Raw genomic sequence first — 23,868 nt, forward strand, 5'->3', positions numbered from 1 at the left:
TCCTGGATTGTAAGTCTAGGCGAACCGAAGGGCTGCTGTAAGGGTTAGTCACTATAGCCTGTACAGCACCCGAAGTCGGCTGAGTGGCTAAGGTGAGCCGAAAGCATTTGCTTTGGCTCGACTGAGCCAAAGGGGTTGATTTACTAACCTTATAAACACACCACGAACATGTATACACCTCTGTAGTGTGTTCCCTCCCAGCATGATCTATGGGTGGAATCTAGACACCTTTGTAGTGTGTACACACCCAGCAGGTGTGTTGTGCAAAGCCAAGCATGAATTGCAAGGTGATGTTGTATAAATTAGCTCTATGTTGTGTTGCTTGCGTTGATGAATGCAGGAATGTAAATGCATGAGCTAACCATTTTTGTCTAAACTGTGAAGCAGCATTATATATGCATCATTTGCATGATTTTTCCATATATGGCATTAGTGGAAATATGCTTTTAGAGACTTTTTGGTTGATAAATACGTTTTGCTGTGTAAAAATAACACGCACCTAGTGCGTGCGTGTGTTTAGGTTAGTAAATCACCCCCAAAGTGTCAGCCGAAGCAGGGCGAACGGCCAGCTGAAGGCCAGCCATTCGCCCTGTAAATGACACCTGGGTGGAGCCAGCCGTGTTATCATGGCTGGCTCCGCACAGTTGTAATGACAGATCAGCGTCCCCAAATGACCTGAGGATGCTGAACTGTCATTAAACAATAATAACTGAGTGGAGCCGGCGGTGACGTCAAGGTCGGCTCCACCCAAATGTTACTCATTGGCTGGGACCTGCTAGAAGACTCTAGCAAGTACTGGCCAATAGGAAACAGTTGGGCGGAGCTAGCTGTCACTGCTAGCTCTACTCACATTAAAAAAATTATTTCTTTCTTTTTAAAAAAATCTTTATTTATTTTTCAATTTTTCAACATTTTAAAATTATTTTTTCAACTTTTTTTTTTTTTTCAAACTATTCTCATTGATTTGCTATTCTGCTCATTACCACGGAGGAATAGCCGAGCCTATGAGAATAAGGGGCGAACGGCAGCAAATGCGCTGCCGGAGCATCGACTCAGCCGATCCATATGTTGGATCGGCTGAGTTGAAGTCCTTCTGCACTTCGGCTCAGCCGAAGATGCAGAGCATGTGACCGAAGTGCAGCCGAAAGCAGCCGATGTACGCCTGATTTTAGCCGATGCACGCCTGATTTTAGCCGATGTACGCCTGATTTTAGCCGATGTACGGCTGAAATCAACTGTACTGAGCCGTAGTGAATAACCAAACGTAGTTCGGCTCACTTCACTTCGGCTGGGTTATTCACTCGGCTGCCTTCGGCAGCTTTGGGAGTAACCCCGTTAGTCTTTTGACTAAAATGCCATTTTAGTTATAGTCGTATTTTAGTCATCTGAATAGTTTGAGTCTTAGTCTCATTTTAAATAAAAGTAATTCAACGGCACACATTTGAAGGGTTTTTAAAGTATTGATAAGTGTCACTGTCACTCTGATGAAGGATCCCGAAACGTTAGCACCGTATGTGACATTGGGTATCGAATAAACATATCAATACTTCAAAAACCCTTCAAGTGTTTGCCGGTGAATTACTTTTATTCACTATCAGGCCCCATTCACACTGCGTGATTCGCAAATCGCGCGTTTGTCGCGCGATTTGCATTTTGCGCGATATCGCGCAAATGCTTGCATTGAGCAAGCTAGAATCGCTGCAAAATCCGCTCCAAAAAGGGTCCTGCTGTAGCGACGCACGACCCGCGACAGCAGGACCCTTTGCCCCATTGCCAAGCATTGGAGAGCGATATCGTGCGGTAAATAGCTGCGATATCGCGGGAATTACCGCGCGATAAATCGCTCAGTGTGAACGGAGCCTTAGTGTTTTGCACGGCGCCATCCGTGTGGTCACCTGGGCACCACATATACCTCGTGGTTTTGAGACCGTGGCAGTGCAAATGGGATTTGGACTAATTTTAGTCGACTAAGGTGTAATGCATTATTTAAGCAAGTCTCTAGAATTTCCAAAGTCATGATATAATCCCGGAGTAAACCTCTAGTAACCTGTTATGACTTACGATTGTTGCTCCACATGGTTTACTTGTTCTCATTAGCATCAAATGTAAAATGCATCCATACATCTGCTCTCCTCTCTCTCCCTGACGTTGACATGTCTGTACGGTTTGTGCAGCAAGTGTTTGCTAGCTGGCGTCTCGCTGGATAGATCAGAAGGTTATTATTCAGTTGTTCACGTCTCCCTACTACAGGAAGAGCTCAGGGAACTGGAAGACAAAAGTCACTCCCAGAATTTTCATTTAGTTCCCAGAATTTTTGTTTCGTTTTTGTTCCATTAACTTCTCTATTACTTGATTTTTCCTTTTCGTCACTAAAAACATGCAGATTATGGGGAAAAAAACGATTTTTCATCGCCGAAATGAACACTGTCTATATTGAATTTCCATAAGTTCTATGCCACTCCTGATAACCATATCAATCTAGATGTTTAAAACTACCTATTGAAGATGCCCATAAGATGTACTTACTTAATACAGTGACACTCAGTTATGTGAATATACACTTCCTTGTGTCACAACTCACAGAGCCTGCCTTCTGAACTACAATTCAATGTTTAAACAATATAACATCATTGCTTGCTGGAAGTAATCCGTGATGGGATATGTAGTCTTGAGAAATTGAGATTACATCACTTTAAGCTGCAGGGAAAGAAATGCAAGGTACAATGGGAATTAGGGATGCACCGATACCGATACTAGTATCGATATCGGTGCCGATACCGAGTATTTGGGTGAGTTCTCGTACTCGCCCGAATGCTCAGATGCCTAGCACGAGTACTTCCTGTATCAGGTTTCCTGATTGGCCGTGAAGCGGCTCCCTGCTCTCTCGTCACTTGTGATTAGAGAGCATGGAGCCGACTTCCCGGCCAATCAGGAAGCCAGGCAGCGTGTAATGACGCAGCGCCCGGCATTCTGATTGGCCGGGAAGCTGGCTTCATGCTCCCTCGTCATCTCATGATGAGGGAGCATGGAGCTGGCCTCCCGGCCAATCAGAAAGCAGGGCGTTGCGTCATTACACGGCGCCCGGCTTACTGATTGGACGGTCAGGCGGCTTCGCCTGGGTACCAGAGGAAGGCCGCGTTCTGGCTGGAGAGGCCCCGGGGGTGACAGGTTGGACATACCAAGGTCAGAGGGGACTTTCTTGTTAATCGGGAAGCCGGGTGGCGAGTCTTTACACGCCACCTGGCTTCCTGAATGGGACTTCCGTTACTCGGTAATTGGTATCGGCGAGTACCAAAAAAATGTATCGTTACTCGTACTCGGTACGAAAATACAGGTATCGGTGCATCCCTAGTGGGAATCCAGGAAGTTGGTGATAGTGATGGGCAGACACAAGGCAGCGCTCACTACATTAAAGAGATCTTTTCAAGTAAGCTTTCGATTGCATTATCAAAAATAACTCTAGTATGTATTCCTATTACAATGCTGATGTTATACCAGGATAGTATATGCTGGGACTTTACAACTCCTTTAACACTATGCCAGGGAACCAAGAAACTGGACAGAAACTTAAACTGCAGGCTAAAAAAAAAAAAAGGAATTGATTGAAAACAATAAACAGCAATGGAAAAAAACAATGGAGAAAGTCCAGGACGTCATTGGTGCCAAGCCAGAGGTCAGATGCCACAGCGAGTAGTAACCCAAACCAGGTCAGGGAACACAGAGAGCAGCCGGAGTAAGGAATCAGAAAATCAGCTAGCCAGACAGAGCCAGGGTCATACACAGAGAACAGGAACAACTGCAGAGCACTTGGTAGATCTGGACACACACAAAGGCAGAGACAAAATGGACAAGCTGATGGTTGAATAGTGAGCTGGTGTTGCATCATCACTCCGAGACAGAAGTTTGTTAGTAGTTGCAGAATGATGATGTTTATGGGTTTGGTCATAAGAGGGTGCTAAAGAGGAATGAACAGTGTCAGACACACTGCAACAGAAGAGAGGCAATAGGACAAGGAATGGTAAGAAACCCTGACACCCTATCAGGTTATTTTTTGCTGTCTGTGTTCTGCTGGGGAGATTACCTCCACTTCCTGTCAAGGTCTTATGCACACAAGTGGCTGAGCCCATACAACCAAAATGATGGCGTATTCCCCCCGCCACCTTTTTTTCAAGTGAAACCCGAACACTCTAGCGAGGCATGCACATTTTTTTTGGAGAAAGAGTTACGGCGTATTCATATGTAAATAGCGCCACCCATTTATATGTAAACATCACAGTAGAGACTATTTTCAGTGATGCCTGACATCTTGTGCCCGGGTTTCTGCTGCCAGGAAACTCAGACACAGCATTCAAAACCCAGACTGCCCGGGTCAATCCTGGACAGGTGGCAACTCTATCCAGATCCTGTCTGCTCCAGTTTTGATCAATTATCCCCCCTCCCCCCCCCTGCAATAAAAAAATAAAAAGTCTGCTTGTTTGAACATCTTAGATTGCAAGCTCGTTTGGGCAGGGTCCTCCTCACCTACTGTGTCTATCAATGATGCTTATCAGTGTTTCTTGTCTTGTGCAAAAATTGTACAGCGCTGTGGAATATGTTGGCACTATATAAATATTTGTAATTTAAAGTTCCTCTGTGTGTTAATATGAAATTATAGTGACTGAGTTGACACATACTGTGTAGCCAAGACAATAGTGTATGCGATAACCTTGTCTTGGAGGACCACATGGACTCTCTTATGACAACACTGCGTGTGACAAGGGGGACACCGGGCTCTTATGACGTGCGGTGCACAAGGCAACGGCAAGAAACACGTCATAAGCCGCCTCAGCCACTTGCCTCCCCTCACACTGCAGCACACGCTGACTGACAGGATGGGCGGAGGCGGGAAACGAAACACGCGGCTCGGCCAATCAGGGCGCAGAACACAAGAAACGACCCAGCGTTGTCCTGCCTCTGGACCAATGAGCGGGCGCATTACGTGCGGGTGGTGTGCGTTCCAGTGTTTTGGCCGGAGCCGTGTCTGAGGTGGAGGAAGGAGTGGTGCGGATCGCATCTTGAGCCCGGGGGGAGGAGAAGAAGGAGGCCCGTGTCTTTGTTATTGTTGTGCCTCCCTGTGTCTGCGGGGCGGGGGGTGGGAGGGATGCTCTTCAGGGTCAGCAGTAATAGTCCATTCTGGGCTCCAGCAATATGAAGGATGGAAGAGGACGAGGTGACCATCAGAGAGCAGAACTTTCACAGCCAAGTTAGAGAATGCATTGTAAGTATGAGCGTAACCCGGGCAGCCCTGTCCTCTCTCCTTCATTGTCCTGACACTCTGCCACGGTGACAGGGGGCACCTCCATTATCTGTATAGATGTCAGCACTGTACCTGGAAGTCACAGGGACACTGTCTGTGTCTGCTGAGGATGAGCCTTGTGTCTTATTGTCTGCATGTGCTGCAAATGACAACATAGCGCATGTTTGTAAAAAGGGTCAACATGCGTTTACCAAATATTCACTGCAGGTCAATCTTCCTGGTGCATATGTTTAACCACTAGAAGACCACTGTTACACCCCCTTCCTGTCCAGGCCATTTTTAAATATTTAGCGCAGCGGTACTTTGACTGACATTTATTCCGTCATGCACCGCTGTACTGAAATGGATTTTATACCATTTTTGGGGACAGATAGAGCTTTCTTTTGGTGGTATTTAATCACCACGGGGTTCTATTTTTGACTATATAACAAAAAAAGTACCCTAATTTTTTTTCAGAAAAACTTTTCCCTTTTATTAAGTTATGAAACATTTATTACCCAAATATAAAAGACGGGGTCACGTCGGCTAAATAGACACCAAACACGTCAAGCCTTCAAATTGCGCACGCCCCACGAAATCGCAAAAAATGACCACACCCAAAATTGGCCGTAGGCGACGCTTTAAAAGCTTTTACCGCTCATCATTTTAGTGTTAATAGTGATTGATGTCCCTTAAATGATTGCTCTCATTGTATATGGGCAGCAGAATGAGCGCAATCGTTGTTTTCGCATGTAGGCGCACCAGACACAGGTTTGCGTGTGTATGTTGGGGACTTTTTAATTTTATTTTTTTGGGGACTTTTTTTAATTTTTAACTTTAACTTTGTATTTTTAAATTAACTTTTATTGTTATCACATAGGGGGCTAAGAATTCCTCTATGTGATATCAAATTACAGTGACAGAACCTCTTTAATGAGACATCAGGGTCTCCAAGACCTCTGTCACCTAGGGACCCCAAAGAAGCTGATGAAGTAGAGATCGAGGGGGGGCGCATACATACAAGCGATCGAGCAGCTCTACAGATGCCGGACCGCTTGTATGTAAACAGCCATCACTGATTGTTTCAAATTTTGACAGTGTCCCGCTTGTGCGTGCCATATGCATTGGCACAAAGCACGTTTTAAGACACCCACCCGCATCTAGAAGGCGCCCGTCCGGCCGTTTATGTACGATCGGCGGGTGGCAGATGGTTAAATATACAGGAAATGACTTACCGCCTGTGAATGCCACATTCGCTGCTTCATGAATATGCCCCTTGGTCACTGATTTGTTCGGCTGTTTATGGTCCTATTAAAGCCTTCATCTATTCATAATCTCTTCTGCTGAGATGACGTATTAAGCTGACCATACACAGTGTGGGGAATTTATCAAAACTGGAGCAGAACGAATCTGGAGCAGTTACCCAGGGCAACCAATCAGCTTCTCTCTTCAGTTTGTTCTGTTAAGATTTGATAATGAAAGAGAGAAGCTGATTGGTTGCCATGCACAGCTGCTCCAGATTTTGATAAATTCCCATGAGTGTGATTTCTCACTCTATTCCGTCATCCATGCTATGCAGTGTGGGTGGAGGGATCTTCCCTGCTGGCTGCACCTGCTGCTGCCGAATACCCCAACATTAAATTAATCTGATTGGCTGCGGTCAACATTCGCTCAACAATTTTCCATCCGGCTCCTTCCACAAAAGTTGATAGAAGAATTGACTATTGACGAGTCCAGTGGTGCCGTCCATGAATTTTGTCAGTTTGATCAGGAAATGGCCAAAAGTTAAATTGTATATGGGCCACCTTTACCATAGATGTTACCTCGTCATCTATCAAAATTGTTCTTTCCTCTGGGTTCAGTTAGTCTCTTCAGGGCCTGTTCACACCATCCAATGCATTCAGGGCATGGTTCCGTTCCATGAACGGACTGGATCGCATAAACAAAGCCTCCCCTCATTGTGGGGCGGGAAGGGGCTCCGGAGAGGGACCGATTTTAGAGGGTAATTCCATTTTCCGGAACTGCTTGGGAAGGTGAAATTGCCCTTTAATTTTTTACATGCCCAGAGTTCTTATTATTTCTTCTTCTAATAAAGATGAATGTAAGAACTTGGTCAGTGAGAACGGGGGATACTGTTGTAGCTTGGTCACTGTGACTGTTAGCGCACATTGGGATAGAAGTATAACAATTATTCCCTCATTACAGTTATCTTTCAAGCTGTGCCTGCTAATGAGCATTGCTTCCTGGGGTAGGGGTGACTGATGACATGACTGTCCATCAGCGTATATTATTCTGTGACTCTCACATTATGCTGTTTGTAGGCCGGAAACCCTGGGTGCAGAAGTGAAATGGATGGGCTATGTTCTGACTTCATGGGATTAGAAAGCATAATTGACCTTTCAGACAATTCAGCATGGCTCTGTCTGCACAGCCGCTTCATCCATTCACAGGGATCTGTATATGGAAGGCTATAAGTCCCATCCCAGAGATACTTGTAATTCTCTATGAAGCACAAATGTGGTGATGTCGCTCCACTTTTTTTCTATTAATAACTTACTACAGCCTCATAGCCACCAAAGGTCCGTACCTCAGCACAGACTTGGGGCTGGGGGAACAGTTTGCGGTAGTCTGAGCACTTTACTCACGATCCACTGATCACCGTTGCAATGTTTTACAGGCTACAATGCAAAAAAATAATGAATGCATATTTCTTCTTTCTTCATTGTGTGCATTTGATTTTTTTTCCGCAAGATGGAATATGCCTTTATGTGAGCATTTGCATAATGGTGCTCAGCCAGCGTCATAGCTCCTGGAACCGGTATAGAGATTTTATTTTTAAATGAACTTTGTATTAAATCCCCATACCACTAATTGACATCTGCAGATATGAGGAATCTTTTTTTGTTTTTGTGTTTAGCAATTCCTACTCAGCCTGTCAATGCTTATCACATTTAAACTAAAAAAAGCCCCTCCGCTGTCATGATGTAGTGACAATCTGACACAAAATGTTTCAGGGTGGCAGATTATGGGCTGCATATAGCTTGGAGCATAGCTGCTTCCCCGCTGCAAGCAGATAAAAGTGATAATTGGCTATATTTGGGGATTGGACTTCTCCATTTTGAGACACTCACGTTTTTCATTTGCGCTAGGGTTCTTCTGTAATGATTTTATGTCCAATAAAAATTACCTAGCGCAAAGTATTGCACAAACAAGTATTCACTTTATCTTACTGAGCAGAAAATGTGACAGTATTTCTTATTAGTGAAGCAGGAGTGTGGGAGGAATCCTAATCTTTTCTCTATTACATTTTACTGTGTCTCAGAAACATTTTGAGAGTATTACATGTACAGTAGAAGGTGAAACAGTGTGGAGGAGACCGGGTATAGACCAATCAAAACTTTCCAAATTCCAGACACTCGGAACTGAAAGGAATGTCGGCTGCACAGCATCATTAGTTGCTAGGGTGTTGTCGGCTATACAGTCCATAACGACCAATTACGTTGTGTGACTGGGGGCAGAACATACACTGAGGACCGAGTGTCTGGTTGGGACACTCTGGCCTGAATGTGCCCCCCTTCTCCCAACCATGTCTCCTGGTGTCAAGTTTAAAGTAGCATTAGAGACTGGGCGTTTTTTACTTTAATGCATTCTGTGTATTAGGGTAAAAACCGCCTAGTACCTTTTTGTCTCTGTCTCTTCCCCCCCCCCCCACTCAGCTGTCACTGCCGCTGGTCCCCCGAAGCGATCCTCCTTTCCCTTTTCCTACCGGCAGGTGGATACTGATGGCAGAGGAGGGCATGTTACTGACGTGTACATTAATTTGGTGCAGAGAACGGCCATTTGTTGAGCAAGCATGCGCCAGAATTCAAAAAGATGTGACAGTCTGTATGAATTTTACAGTCTGTTCCTAAATTCAAATCTGGTTTAAATTGTGGGTCGACCGATATGGATTTTTCAGAACTGATACCGATTTATGGGCCACCATTGAGACCAAAAACCGATATCGGGCACCGATATTCTGATTACAGAATATTCCTGTGCTAGCAGTTGAGTGTAAACGGCAGGCAGTTACCTAATATCGGTTGACCTCTACTGAGTCTCTGCCCCCTGCCCCATTCATCTACCGGCGGCAGGATTCTGCAGCTGGCAGCTGAATGTAAACAGGCAGTGCAATAGCCTTGCCCTCTATTGGATAGTTCTAATTGTAATAGCCAATAGCAGGCTGGCTGTTAAACCTGACTGCTGTCAATCAGCAGAGGAGCGCACCTGAAGGAGAAAGTTCTCCTTCAGGTCTTCTCCTCTGCTGATTATACAGCAAGCAGTGGGCGGGTGCAAAAGCCAGCCTGCTATTGGCTATTACAATTTGAAATAGCCAATAGCAGGCTGACTATTGCTTCCTCTGCTATCTGCTTTTTAAAAAAAAAATGTATTCTGACAGCGATCGCTGGCTGCTAACACTTTTGGGAGTGTAGATGCCCCACTCTACTCAGCGGTTCCTCCTGCCAGCAGGTGGGTCGCTAGTCTCCTCTAATAGCTATTGCATTGTGCTGAAAGAAGCCATTTGTTTATGCAACACAAACTGAATAAATCATAGAGCTGACTCATTACTAAAGCGCACCTGTACCCAAACTAGGGATGTTAAACTATTTACAGATTCTTAAATAGTAAAAAGAGCTTTAAAACAAGCATCCCTGACCTCTCTAGCTGCAGGTACTGTGAATAAATTCATTCTGAAAGATCCTCCACAATCACAACAAACAATCTAAAGTTCGGTTTCAGTAACAGCTTAGAAGCGCCTGCTGTGTGTAGGGCTGCAAGAACGAATCAAATAAATCGATAATGAGAATTGTTGGCAATGATTCTCATCATCGATTAGTTGCCATCCGCTCTGCTCCTCTGTTCTCCTCCCCGCTGGTGTTGGCTGCAGCTGTCTGTGTCCTTTTCAATCCCCGCTGCTCTTCCCGCCTGTATCAGGAGAGGCAGCGGGGACACAGACCACTGCAACCGGGCACCAGCGGGGTGGTAACCCCCCCCCCCCCCAAATGTTTAAGTCCTCCCCTTTCGTTTACGCACATATAAACGTAAATGTGCATCAGATGCGTCAGCGCGCGAAAAACGACAATTGCGCTACACATGTTACATATCAACGCGAACGTCGGAGTGAGAGCAATCATTTTAGGGCCATCAATCACTGATAACACTAAACTGATGAGCGGTAAAAGCTTTTAAAGCGTCGCCTATGGCCAATTAAGGGTAATGTCGTTTTTTGAGGTTTCATTCACGCTCGTGCGCAATTTTAAGGCTTGACATGTTTGGTGTTTTTTTACCCGATGTGACCCCGTTTCTTATCAAAAAATTGGGTAATAATAAATGTTTTAGAATTTAATATAGGGAAACAGTTTATTTATTATTTTTCTTTTCTGTAAATTTTCCTTAATATAGTAAAAAATAAAAACCCCAGTGGTGATTAAATACCACCAAAAGAAAGCTCTGTCTGTCCCCCAAAAAGGCTATAAAATACATTTCCGTACAGCGTTGCATGACGGAATAAACGTCAGTCAAAGTACTGCAGCGCTGAATACTGAAAAATGGCCTGGATGGGCACCATCATTCAAGGTAAGTCGAGATCGGCCGGGAGCTTTTTAATGTTTCCTGTACTGCACTGTGCCGCTGTATAATGCATTATATTGCACACCACACTCTTTTTTTACTTCCACCTCGCCAAGCTTGCTCCCGTGATGGACTACAATCTTGATAGAAACTAGTAGTCCATCACTGGAGCCTTTTTTTTTTTTTTTTTACCGATTCATCAAACTTAATAATCGGCTAACTAATCGATTATGAAAATAATCGTTAGCTGCAGCCCTAGTTTTTCCCCATAGTTCTCCTAAGGGTCACGGGAGGACATATACTAACCTCCTCCTGTGACCCAAAGCTCAGTATATCGCGAGCTACAGCTCCCGGTATACTGAGGCCGCCGCAGACTGGACGGATCCCGACAATAGTGTCGAGATCCACCCAGCTGCGTGAGTGACAGCTGGCTCTGCCTATCTAGAGGCAGAGCCAGCTGTACCCCACCCCCGTTCGTTCCTCCAGTCAGCACTGGAGGATCGGAGCGGGAAAGGGGGGAATCCTTGCTGGGAGTGGTGACTGACAGTCACGGCTCTCTGCACAGAGACGATCGAGAAGTGAGCGAGGGACGGTATGTGTTCGCTCACTTCCCTATCTATTGAGCCAACGTGTGGCCGTTTCATTGTCACACTTCGGCTCGAACTATGATGAGTGATTTTTCACTCACCTCATAGTTCTCCTTTTAAGTTTAGTTAGTGGCTTGGACGAGTAGATGTTTTATGCTATGGGCATGCTGTACTAAGCCCTCCTACATTGAAACTGTGTTTTGTTTGCTGCTTTGCTGAATAAAAGTGCAGGACAAACCCGCTTGGACTGTTCCTGGGTGTCCCTGTATTGTGCATGGTATACCATGTCTAATACCAGTTGAGCCTGTCCTTCCTATAATATGTACTGAAAATCATATCTAAATCATCAGTTTAAAACGTTTAACAAAATTACCCAAAGCCGTTATAGTTTCAATTCATATAAATTATGCCAAAGTGATGTAGACTGGTCACAAATGCAGGAAAAGGTTAATCTGCCTGAAGGTTCTAAACTGATTGACTTTGAGTCTGGATTGTTGAGCCTGAGAGAAAGTTCTTGTCTGGCCTCCTGCCATGTTAGGATGTAGATAAAAACCTGATACATTAGTTCTCCTGCGATGAATGCAGTTTTTGTGTGTACTCTGGATAAATGTGTTTTCCAGAGATGATTCACCATATTTGAATGTGTATTTTCAATACAGTTGCATAAAAACAAATAGTAGCTTGCAGTGAAATCAGTACAGCACGACCTTACAAGTTAATAGGCTGTTTTGTGTTTTTTACTAATCTCTCATGTAATCCCCAAGTGTAAGATGAATGCCTCACAGCCACTGCAAACATTGCTAAGGAACAGCCATATTGTGAATTCGGCTTGTAGATTCACAAACTGAGTCATGTAAATATTAAATTGCTAACCATTCCGATGATCACTGGAAGCTTCCATCATACTGTGTCCTTTCATGTGATGGATTATACTGTAATGTTAATCTTGCAAAGTATTCCTGTACCTTGTAGGTTTGCCATGATTACTGCTGCAGTTAAATGAGATCTATGAGGTGAGTGATTTCCACTCATCCTCATAGTTAGAGCCGACGTGTGACAAAGAAGCTGTCGGCTCTATTGATCGGGAAGTGAGCAGAAACATGCCGCCGATCCGCTCACTTCCCGATCATCTCCCTGCAGTGAGCGGTGACGATCAGTCACCACTCCCCGCAAGGATTCCTCCCTCTAGATAGGCAGAGCCCGCTGTCACTCATGCAGCTGGGTGGATCTCGATAGTATTGCTGCTGCGGCACTCTCAGTATATCGTGGGCAATAGCCCGCTATACAGTCCTGGCCATAATTTTTGAGAATGACACAAATATTATTTTCATTACGTCTGCTGCTTCAGTTTATATAATGGCAATTTGCATATACTCCAGAATGTTATGAGGAGTGATCAGATCAAGTCCCTCTTTCCCATGAAAATGAACTTAATCCCTAAAAAAACATTTCCACTGTATTTCAGCCCTGCCACAAAAGGACTAGCTTACATCATGTCAGCGATTTTCTCTCGTTAACACAGGTGTCAGTGTTGACGAGGACAAGGCTGGAGACCACTCTGTCATGCTGATTGAGTTAGAATAAAGCTGGCCATACACCTTACAATTATCTGCAGATTTTCTGTGGTCAGATGGAAAAGGTGGAACAGATTCCTCCATCTACACTTAACAGTGTGGATAGAGCAATCTCCCACTGGGCCAAGCTTCAGTATCTTGCTAGTCGGCCCCACTGGCTCTCAAAACACCTGAAAAATGCCTGCATTCAATCAGACTGTTCAGGTATTTTGGGAGCCAGCGGGGCAGACTAACAAGATACTGAAGCTTTGCCCAGTGGGAGATTCCTCCATCCACACTGTTAAGTGTAGATGGAGGAATCTGTTCCACCTTTTCCATCTGACCATAGAAAATCTGCAGATAAGTGTAAGGTGTACGGGCACCTTAATGCTGGCCACACATCTTACATCCATCGCAAGACTTTTGTCTTGCGATGGTTGTAAGGTAATTAAAAAAACATACGATCTGCCCATCTTGGACAGGCAGATTGTACGTTGAGGTGCGGGCTTCCGATGACCGCAATACTGAACGGGCAGTGTGCGCTTGTGCACACCGACCTGGCGGCAGTTAAGTCACGATCATGCTACAAACCAGCCGAAAATCGTACGATTCTCGGCTGGTTTTCGAACATGCTCGAAAGGCAAAAGTCGTGCGACCGTACAGTAGAAACGGCCGCACGCCTTCCACACATCTTGCGATAATCGTGCGATCGCGGGATTTTCCACGATTATCGCAAGGTGTGTGGGCACCTTTACAGACTGGAAGCTTTAAAAGGAGTGTGGTTCTTGAAATCATTGTTCTTCCTCTGTTACCTGCAAGGAAACACGTGCAGTCATCATTGCTTTTGCACCAAAAGGGATTCACAGGCAAGGATTTTGCTGCTACTAAGATTGCACCTAAATCAACAATATATCAGATCATCAAGAACTGCAAGGAGAGGTTCAAGCTTCAGGGCGCCCAAGAAAGTCCAGCAAGTGCCAGGAGCGTCTCCTAAAGTTGATTCAGCTGCAGGCTTAGGGCACCACCAGTGCAGAGCTTGCTCAGGAATGGCAGCAGGCAGGTGTGAGTGCATCTGCACACCCAGTGAGGCGAAGACTTTTGGAGGATGGCCCGGTGTCAAGAAGTGCAGCAAAGAAGCTACTTATCTCCAGGAAAAACATCAGGGACAGACTGATATTCTGCAAAAGGTACACGGATTGGACTGCTAAGGACTGGGTTAAAGTCATTTTTATCGTTCCGAAATCGAACACAGTTGTGTTTTCGTACGATAATCGGCCACTTGATGGGCAGTGAATGATCAGAATTACGGTACAACTGGACTAATTTCCTCAATCGGTCAGGCTGGAAAACTTTTTTTGAATGGTACGAAAATCGATGGATTAGTGTGAAAAAAAATCGCAACATGAAAACTGCACGTGCGCAAACGAAAATCTTTTCTGTCGATCTACGAAATTCGGTCAATTAGTATTGCTAACAAACGATAATAAAAATCCACATTGGTCTATGCATGATGGGGTATTCGAGCGGAACACGGACGACGGTTCGATGGGGGCACAACATAAATCAAACGATAATCGCACGGTGTATGGCCAGCTTAACACTTACTCCCATTCCATTGATGTTCACTGTGCTTCTTCTCTGGAACCGCACATATTTTCTCCTAAAAGCGCCCTCCTTTTCTTGTGCATGTGAGCCACAGTCCCTTTCATTCCTGCGGGTAGAGCTGCACTCTTCATGATTGCTGGAGGCAGCCACGAGTACAGCTCCCAGTAGAAATAAATGGGGCCTTGGCATGCATGCTAAGAAAAATGGGACCTGGTGACGACATTTCTGCAGAAGTAGAATGAATAATGCTTGAACCTCTGCCAACCTTTTAATTGTTGCCTGTTTCCCTGCTGCATATTTTCCCCTTACTTCCTGTCTATTAAAAGGTTGTCCCCAGAACAGAAAGTGAGGGGGAATCCCTCTAACCCCACATAGCAGTAAAACCTGATTGGGGTGGGGGGCTGGAGAGCTTGAGTTCTAACTATATTCCCAATTCTATCCAAAATAAAAAACTAAACTAAATTGGGCTATAGATACACTTTACAGGTGATCAGTCAGTCACACTTTTACAGGTGATACTATCAGTCACATGTGTAGCTCTACAATGTCACTGTGTTAGTTGTCAATACTTTGCATATAGCTGGGCGAATGCCATTCAGATGACATTAGAGCCACTACATGGTGCAGAGGAGAATAGCAACCTCCTATGCTCCTCTGGCTCCATCTATTCACTGTAATGGTGTGTGGACAGTGCTCGTTCAGCAATACTCTGAGCAAAATTGTTATAGGAATAACTCTTGTAGTTGGATTGGCCCAACAGTAATGACAACCAGAGTTTAGTTGCAAACCCATTTCTCTACAGTTTGTTACTGACCACAGTTAATGCCTGCAAGCCCAGACTTATGTGTGCTGAATTTATCAGACTTTGTGTGCTCAATATTAAAAGAGAACTATGGGGCAAGTATTTTCCCCATAGTTCTCTTTAGGATCACGGGAGGACATATCATCCTAACCTCCTCCTGTGACCCAAAGCTCCGTATATAGCGGGCTATTGCCTGTCTGAATCCACCCAGCTGCGTGAGTGACAGCTGGCTCTGCCTATCTAGAGGCAGAGCCAGCTGTGCCCGCCCCCTCCTCTGTCCATTTCTCCACTCAGTGCTGGAGGATCGTAGAGGGGAGGGGGAATCCAGGGAGACGGATCGGGAAGTGAGCAGATCGGTGGCATGCTTCTGCACGCTTCCCGATCAATAGAGCCGACCTGTGACAGCTTCTTTGTCACAGGTCGGCTCTAACTATGAGGATGAGGGCAAATTGCTCACCTCATAGTCCTCCTTTTAATTTACAGAAGGTACTAGGATTTAAACTCCCCACCTTGGAGTAAAAATAAAAAACTGTTGATCTTAGTTACATGGCTATATGAAGGGAGTGGAGCGACAAACTTTGATGTAGCAGAGAGAGGAGACTGAACAATTCAGTTTGGGAGGAAGATGGTCACTCATGACGGTGTGGAGCTTCTTGTGATGATAGGAGGAGAATTGGAGAATCAGGGATATCGGTCCAGTATGTAAGATACCAGGAAGGGGATAAAACATGTACGGTGAGTGAGAAATTGAAGTTAAGTTGAGAAAGGTGAGTGGGAAGTCATGAGGAGTCCATCTGGAGGTGAGAAGATGAATAGGGCATAAGGACAGTAGAGATGCAGCGCTGCATGAGAGGATTTTGTTAATGTGCTTTCCATGCACAGTGTAGCTAAATCGGGTATGGATTGGTCTGTGTCATTGTTACAGTGAAAATATGTTGTGACATTTGGTTGTTGGTAAATGTTCTGTTGGAGTCCAGTCAACACTGGTGGCACAATCCTCCAAATGTTGGCGTCTCTCTTTACATATAAATGAAGGATACAGTGGAGGAGACATTAATTGAAGAATCCGTTGTAATTTATACTCAGAATTGTGGCTTTTTTTTTTATGGCACTTTATTTTACCCATTCTGGAGATGAATTAATAACGTCCAGCGTGTTCAGCTTTTGGAGATTGATGAAGCTTGCATGGCTTGACAGAAAGTTTATCTCTGGGAATTCATTCCACCAATCTTCTGGGCTCTATTATGAGGTAAAACGCTGACAGCTGTCACCAGTAAAGTGCTGACATACTTGTGAGTAAAACCACATTATTATGTAGATAAAACAATCCTGGAATTGCTTCCGTCAAATTAATCTCATCTTGTTCTTCGCACAAAGGCAAGAAAATAATTCTATTTGATCTATAAACGCTTTAATTGGCTTTTAACGTGTAGATTCTCTCCTCTTATATGTAGATATTTCATGTTTTAATTGGTAAGCTGAATGTATGCCCGGTTTTCAGAATATATGGGCTGATCATCTAATTAGCGTTTCAAGCAGCACCTATCTGGTCTGGCTTTTAATTTACCATGATCACAGAGGGCCAGTGATCATGGTGGACTGGTCTGCTGTGTAACCCAAAAGCCCAGTTTTCATAACCTCTTCATAATCATGGTAGAGAAACAAATGACCTCCCTAGGTCTGAGGGTTGTTACCAAAATTCTTTCAATCACAGTAGTTAAAATGTTTAGGATTATCCTTTAACACAATTCAATCGGAATTGACGGATTAGTTCTTTGGTGTTTGGTTACACAAGATACTGGAACAGAAGACGCACATAAATTGGTCTAACCTGTGTTTTGTAAGTTTGCACACACACATTCATTACAGAGGAAAGTCTGTGAAGGTTCTCATTCATCCAGGTCATGTTATGTCTGTAAAATATAAGTCAAGGCAACTGAACTTGCTGTATTCTTCTTGAAGACGTTTCACTGGTCATCCAACCAGCTTTTTCAATTTAGAATTGACAAAGCTGGTTGGATGATCAGTGAAACGTCTTCAATAAGAATATAGCATGTTCAGGCGACTGGCTCTGTGAATTCTTTATAAATAGACCCCTTTTGTGTAATCAAGCACCCTTAGTTTTTGAGTTTCTTAGAAGCTTTTAGGAAAACTGAAGATGAGCTCCAGACTTTATAACCATAAAAGCAGTGCAGGTTTACTTTGAGTATGATCTCTGTTTGTTGTTTTTTCAGGCTTTTTAATGTTTTTTTCTTTTTTCTTTAGATCTGCTTTCTTATGTTTGCCATTTTATACATTGTGTCGTACTTCTTCATCACACAATACAAAAGGAAAGCAGGTAAGTTCTGCTATTATTTTCTATTTATGGCCTACAAAGCTTTATTAAGGACATATTTTTAAATCCTCCTTTTTTCTTTTCTTTTATACTTTTAGAGGTGCTTTCCAGTAGCATTTATCTTCCATAGACTCTCTGTACAGTATATTGTTATGATAAGGCACTTCCACTGGCGAAGACCTCTGTAAGGACTGTTTCCTGTCATCTTGTAGTCTGAAATCCAGACGTTCCCTCAGAGTATTTCCAGCTCTAGTGTCTTCTAGGAATCTTGTCCTAATTAGGTCTTTGTCATGTTGCACATCTGCATGGCGCTGTAGGAAAGCCGGAGATCAGCTTCCATTCTCACATTTCTGAGAGCTAGTTGATCATTTCTGCCTTACTGCCTTTTCCTATGTGATAATATACAAGAAATGTTTCACTTAACCCTAATTTATCTGCCATCTGCTGTAAATCACGCTTATTTTAAAGTTCTGCAAGAAAATGCTGTTCCAGGCTTCTTTGATTTATTTCAGGTATTTATATAGCGCCGACAATTTACGCAGAACTTTACATAGTTGCAGATTCACATCAGTACCTGCCCTCAAGGAGCTTACTATCCAAGCTGCCTGTCTCACATGCATACATAGAGGGCCATTTTTTTTTTTGAGAGGAGCCAATTGGCCTACCAGCATCTCTTTTGGCATGTGGGAGGAAGCCGGAGTATCCGGAGGAAACCCACGCAAGCACAAAGAGAACATGCAAACTCCTTGCAGGTAGTTTTAGCACTGAATACATATGTGAAAGTTTAGGCCAGCCTTTCTCAATCAGGGTGCCTATTGGCTTCCTGATAGGTGCCTTGACATTTTCACAACGAGTCATGCCTCTCCATGGTGTTTGTGGGGCCTCCTAATGAAGGGGGAGGGACTTCTGATGCAAAGCGGGCTTTTTACATTTCAGACTAGGGTGCCTCAAGGTTTTGCAAAATTTTAAAGGCAGCTGTGACTGAAAAAAGTACTTGATCACATTAGCCTTGCTAAAGCAGAGGATCAGGCAGTCTGAAGTTTGATTACTAGTACCATGCACAAGAACAGACGGGAAAAAAAAAGGAAACCTTTGTTCTTGTGCATTGGCAGACCATTTAAAAAGCAACAAGAATGGACAGGTCTGAATAGGTCCTTAAGAAATTCTGCAATTTGCAAGGTTTGCTGCTTTTTCTGTCCACTTTACATGAGGCAGCAGTTCTACATGAAATAGAAAAGGAAGAACCAGCAAAGTCTCTGCAAACAAGCTGGTTGGCCATCCCCCTTTTCTGCTGTAAGAATTTTCTATTCTTACTTTTTAAACAATAATATTCTGAAAATGTATTAAATATTTTCTTTTGTTGTAAAATGATTATGTATATCTGCAGAGTTTATAAATGTACAGACAGGCTAGCTGGAAATATATAGGAAAGGGTAGGAGAAACAATTTTTAAATGCACTTCATTGCAGAAGGATGGAACACTGCTGAAGTCTGAGTTCAAAAAAAATTCTCTGAAAAGTGGATCACTTGGAAAGAATTTCTCCAATGTCTGTTTATTATGAACATCCAGTAATACCACACACAGTCATGCAAGTGTTCCAGAAGTAGGTGAATAAGATTTTTGGAACTGGCAACATTTTAATGTCTTTTAAAAAAAAAAAATGTTTTGAGGGCAGGTGTACTTTTTTGTACAGCTACGCTATTTAAGGTCAGCCACCCCCCATCAGCACCCCTTAGAAGTGTTGTACTTACCCGTCCCCGCTCCAGTATGATTTTTACTGTGCATCCCTCTGGGCGCTGCATAGACTTTTCTTCAGAAATTCTCCCAGGCAGGCAAGTGTGCTACAATCTTCGTTTTCATGGAAAAGCCTTTGTGGCCTATCTCAGCTCAGTAAAGGGCTGTACTAGAAGTGTCCTTTTCTAGATTTCATGATTCCACAGTGACAATTTTATATCTCTAGCTGTTATCTTTCTGTTTGTTAACCTATTTATCAGGATTGTATTACAGTTTTGTGCTTAAGTTTTTTACATTTGTTACATTTGTTTCAGATGAGCAAGAGGATGAGGACGCCACTGTCAACCGTGTTTCGTACGTATGCATTATCTATTTCTTTTTTTACACATAAATAATAACATTTGGCCAGTAATATTGTTAGGGAAGTAGTTGATTCCGTACGCAGAATTTTTTGCATTCAAAAACTTACCAAATTTACTGAATTTTATCACTGGTAAAACTGCAAAATGCATTTTTCTATTTTTGACTTCCTTTTGCTTTATAATATAAAAAAAAGTAAAGAAAAACTCCAGGAATTCTTTTGCTACCCCTGCACTGTAGCGGTTAACTGTTTGTTTGTGTCTAGGTTAAAAAAATAGATATACTCACCCAAAGCTCGGAGCTGGCTTCTTCTTAGATCCAATCACTGGAATGTCTCTTCCCCTTTGTCTGCAGCGGTCTAGTAAAGGTCCAGTAAATCATCATGTCTATACCCTGTGCATAGACATGAGGACACTGAGGAACATTCCAATGTACTGTGGAGAAGGGGACAGGCTGGAGGGAGCGCTGTAACAGCTGGCCGGCTTAGATCTTCGGGTGAGTATAATTGTGTTATTTTTATCACCTCCAAATAAACAAGCACTTAAACCTCACAGTGACGGGGTAGCTCCACTGCACGGGTTATTAAAAACAATTCCTGGAGTTCTTTTTTAACTAAAAAGCAATACCACCAAAATAAAGCCTTATGTCTTTCAAAAACAGTATATTTACCACCTCTGTATCATAAGCAATGAGGTAGTTTCAAAATATTATTGAGCCCATAGAAAATGGCTCTTGGGCGTGGCCTGAGCCGCTGAACATGGCAGACGTGTGCTGATTCAGCTCCTCTTCCTCTGGGCACCTGCCGCCAACTTTCTCTAGCTATCTGCATCGAACCTACCCCAAACCTTCCCCATTACCATCCCGGACCTGTTCTCCCCCCCTCATGGGCAGGAGAGGCGCCTATTCGCAACGAACCCGCAAATCTACGCGCTCCTCGGCTGCCTGCAAAACGAGGGCCGCGACACTCTTTAGCTCCCCTCCCATGGTACCTCTACCTACTATTGTATGCCGCCCGTTGCACGGGCATTTTGATGCTCCCCCACATGACTGTTTCTGATGTTTATTTGAATTCATTGTATCGCAAAACCTAATAAAACATATTGAAGAGAAAATGGCTCTTGAACGTAAACTAAAGTCTTGGAATCTGTATAAATACACCTTGCAGTGCCCCTCCTCTGCACTGCAAGGGTTAATCACCCATTTTTTAAAAAGAGATTGGAATAACCACAATGTATACCTTATTCCGCGTTCCCCTGGCAGCCAACCCGCCTCTCCACTTTTTCAGTGCTTCCTGAATGTGGGCAAACCCCCAACATCCTTGTGTACAGTGCAGCACTGAATGCTACGACCTGTCATGCGGCTAAAAGGAGCAGCCCTGGGGACCAATCGTACAGCCGGGTAGAAGCCAAGATAAAGGGAAATATTTCTGCTTATTTAAAGTAGAACTTAAGGCAAAACTTTTTTTAATTTTGGATAGAGTACAGGAGGGTTATTACCAATCCCCACTGGAAGATTTCCCATCTATTCCTGTTCTGGTTACAATCCACAATTTGTGATTTTCCTTTACTTTCATTGATAAAGGTCACCAGGACAAGCAAAGAAGGTGAATCTCCCTAAAAGGGACACGCATACCAATGAAAACTGTTCTAATCCCTCTTTACTCTATCAAAAACAAAAAAGTTCTACCCCACTCCTAGATCTAGCAGTTTGTAAAATTATTGAAGATGCCCATAGGATGTACTTCCTCAATATTCTGACACACTTTCACTCAGCCCTGTGAATATGCTCATATCCTCACTAAGCCTGCCTTCTGAACGACAACTCAAAATCTGAGCAATGTAACATTATCATTGCTTGCTGAAAGCAATGCATGCTGGGATATGTAATCATGAAAAATCATCACACCAAGCAGCAGGGAAAGAGATACAAAGCACACTGGGATTCCAGGAAGTAAGGGGGGGGACGGCCCCTTCTTCGGGACGCAGAAGCGATCTGCGCCAGGATCGCTTCTGTTGTAAAGCCGGCAGTCGGCTCTACAAGTTTAAACAGAGTCCCGGCGGCAAAAGTCACCGGGAGTCTGTTTAAACAGCCCCGATGCTGGCGACGTACACTGTACGTCGTCAGTCACGAAGGGGTTAAAATCATGTATAGTATGTGTTGCTGTTACAATGCTGATGTTCTAACAGGATATTATATGCTGGGACTTCAGAACTCCTTTAAAACCCCTTGACAAAATAGGCTTTTCACCGTTGGTGAATTTTAACAGATGCCTGAAGTTCAGCTTTAATGGACTAAAGAATTACCACGGGTACAAGGCCTCGTAATTGATAACATTCTTTCTCTGCAAGCAACTGTTGCAATGCCTGTGATGTCACTGATGTAAGAAGTAGCTTTATTCAGTGAGATAAAACAAGAGTACTCGCTGCAGGCCCTGTCCAAGGCACCACCCCCTCTGATACGTTTCATCTTTACGGGCTTAGACACGGGTGAACAGGGAAAGAGTTCCTTATATACAGCTCTCAATCAAAAAGATGACAAACCCCCCCCCCTGAAAACCTTTAAAGGCACATGCCTCATCTAAACATGGCATGATGTATTATATTGTAATAGTGATATGTAACATAAATACTCTATATTACAATTTACAATCATAATTGCATGATTCAAACCATCGTTTTGCAAGAAAAGAAAGAACACCTATTGTACTTCCGTGATACTAAACATATTCTTTAGAAGTTGGGGGTAGAAAGTGGGATACCCAAAGTAAGTGGTTTACCCCTGTTACATTACATCATTAATACAATTCTTGCATTCTTGCATTCCTCATGATTTGGATTTGAGAGCTTTGCATTACACACATTATGTCAAAGATTTAACCACTTGCTGACCGGGTGTGACACCCCCTTCCTGGCCAGGCTATATTTCAGTGTTCAGCGTTGCGGTACTTTGACTGACATTTATTCCGTCATGCAACGCTGTAGTGACATGAATTTTATACCATTTTTTAGGGACAGATAGACTTTCTTTTGGTGGTATTTAATTACCACGACTATATAACGAAAAAAAACGTGAAAATTTTGAAAAATAAACTGTTTTCCTTACGTTATGTTATAAAACATTTTGTTATTACCCAATTTTTTGGTAAAATATAAAAGATCAGGTCACGTCGGGTAAATAGACACCAAACATGTCAAGCTTTTAAAATTCTGACTTTAGAGAGCAAAAATGGGGAGAGATCACCGGTGGGGGAAATGTTGATCTCATCCTTCTCTCTTCGAGCAGCCACTGTGCCGGTCTTCTCAGTCCCGGGCACAGCAGGGGGGACAGCGGTGCCCGGGATAACTGGCAGCGGCAAAGGAGGGGGGGCGCGGCAGCGAAGGGGGGGCCTGCATCATACGATGTTATACAAGCGATCAGCCGGCTACAGAGCCGGCCGAGTACTCGTATGAGACAGCCGGTAACGGCTGTCATCCTTCCCAGCGGGATTCTGCTCGTGCTCGCCCGCAGAAAAAAAAATCACGTACAGGTACGATCACCTGCCAGGAAGGATCCGCCGTCCACTCGTAATTTTACAGGCGGCAAGGGGTTAAAGAATTTTATTTTGTAGGCAAGACTTTTTTGCTGAAACATAGTTCTTTGACAGGGTTATCTCCAGAGATATGGCGCTTCTACGGGCGCCAAATTTGTGCCTTGCTATGCCAGCCTCTATATTGGTTGGTGGCAGGAGCACCATGTCTTTGGAGATCGGAACCCATTAAAGGGTTTATATAAGAGCAAGCCACTCAAATGAATTACTCACTTTCAATAAGTGGTAGTCATTTTGAAAATATTATCTACGTTCAAGCTTATAGGAAATCTATTTCTAGAAATTCTCTCCTCCATGCCATCATCCCAGTCATATTATAGGGGGGGTATACCTAAGGGTCAATTCATTAATGCTAGACAGGATTGTTCTTATTAGGGTTGCACAGATACCAAGTACAGTACTCAGTACAAGTACGAGTAC

The 23,868-nt window shown here is 43.7% G+C and overlaps 1 protein-coding gene across 1 annotated transcript in view; it reads left to right on the forward strand.

Annotated features, from left to right (window-relative positions):
• Positions 1 to 4,906: 4,906 nt before the first annotated feature.
• The window catches only part of LMBR1 (limb development membrane protein 1), a 107,569-nt gene continuing 88,607 nt past the window's right edge, over positions 4,907 to 23,868 (forward strand). The window contains exons 1-3 of the mRNA XM_018553987.1: positions 4,907 to 5,257; positions 17,698 to 17,770; positions 19,817 to 19,856. Coding sequence (XP_018409489.1) covers positions 5,195 to 5,257; positions 17,698 to 17,770; positions 19,817 to 19,856 — 176 coding nt within the window. The 5' untranslated portion in view covers positions 4,907 to 5,194. The remainder of the gene's footprint in view (positions 5,258 to 17,697; positions 17,771 to 19,816; positions 19,857 to 23,868) is intronic.

Source organism: Nanorana parkeri, unplaced genomic scaffold (assembly GCF_000935625.1).
Source record: "Nanorana parkeri isolate BGI_ZX_2015 unplaced genomic scaffold, ASM93562v1 scaffold137, whole genome shotgun sequence".
NCBI classification, from domain to species: Eukaryota; Metazoa; Chordata; class Amphibia; order Anura; family Dicroglossidae; genus Nanorana; species Nanorana parkeri.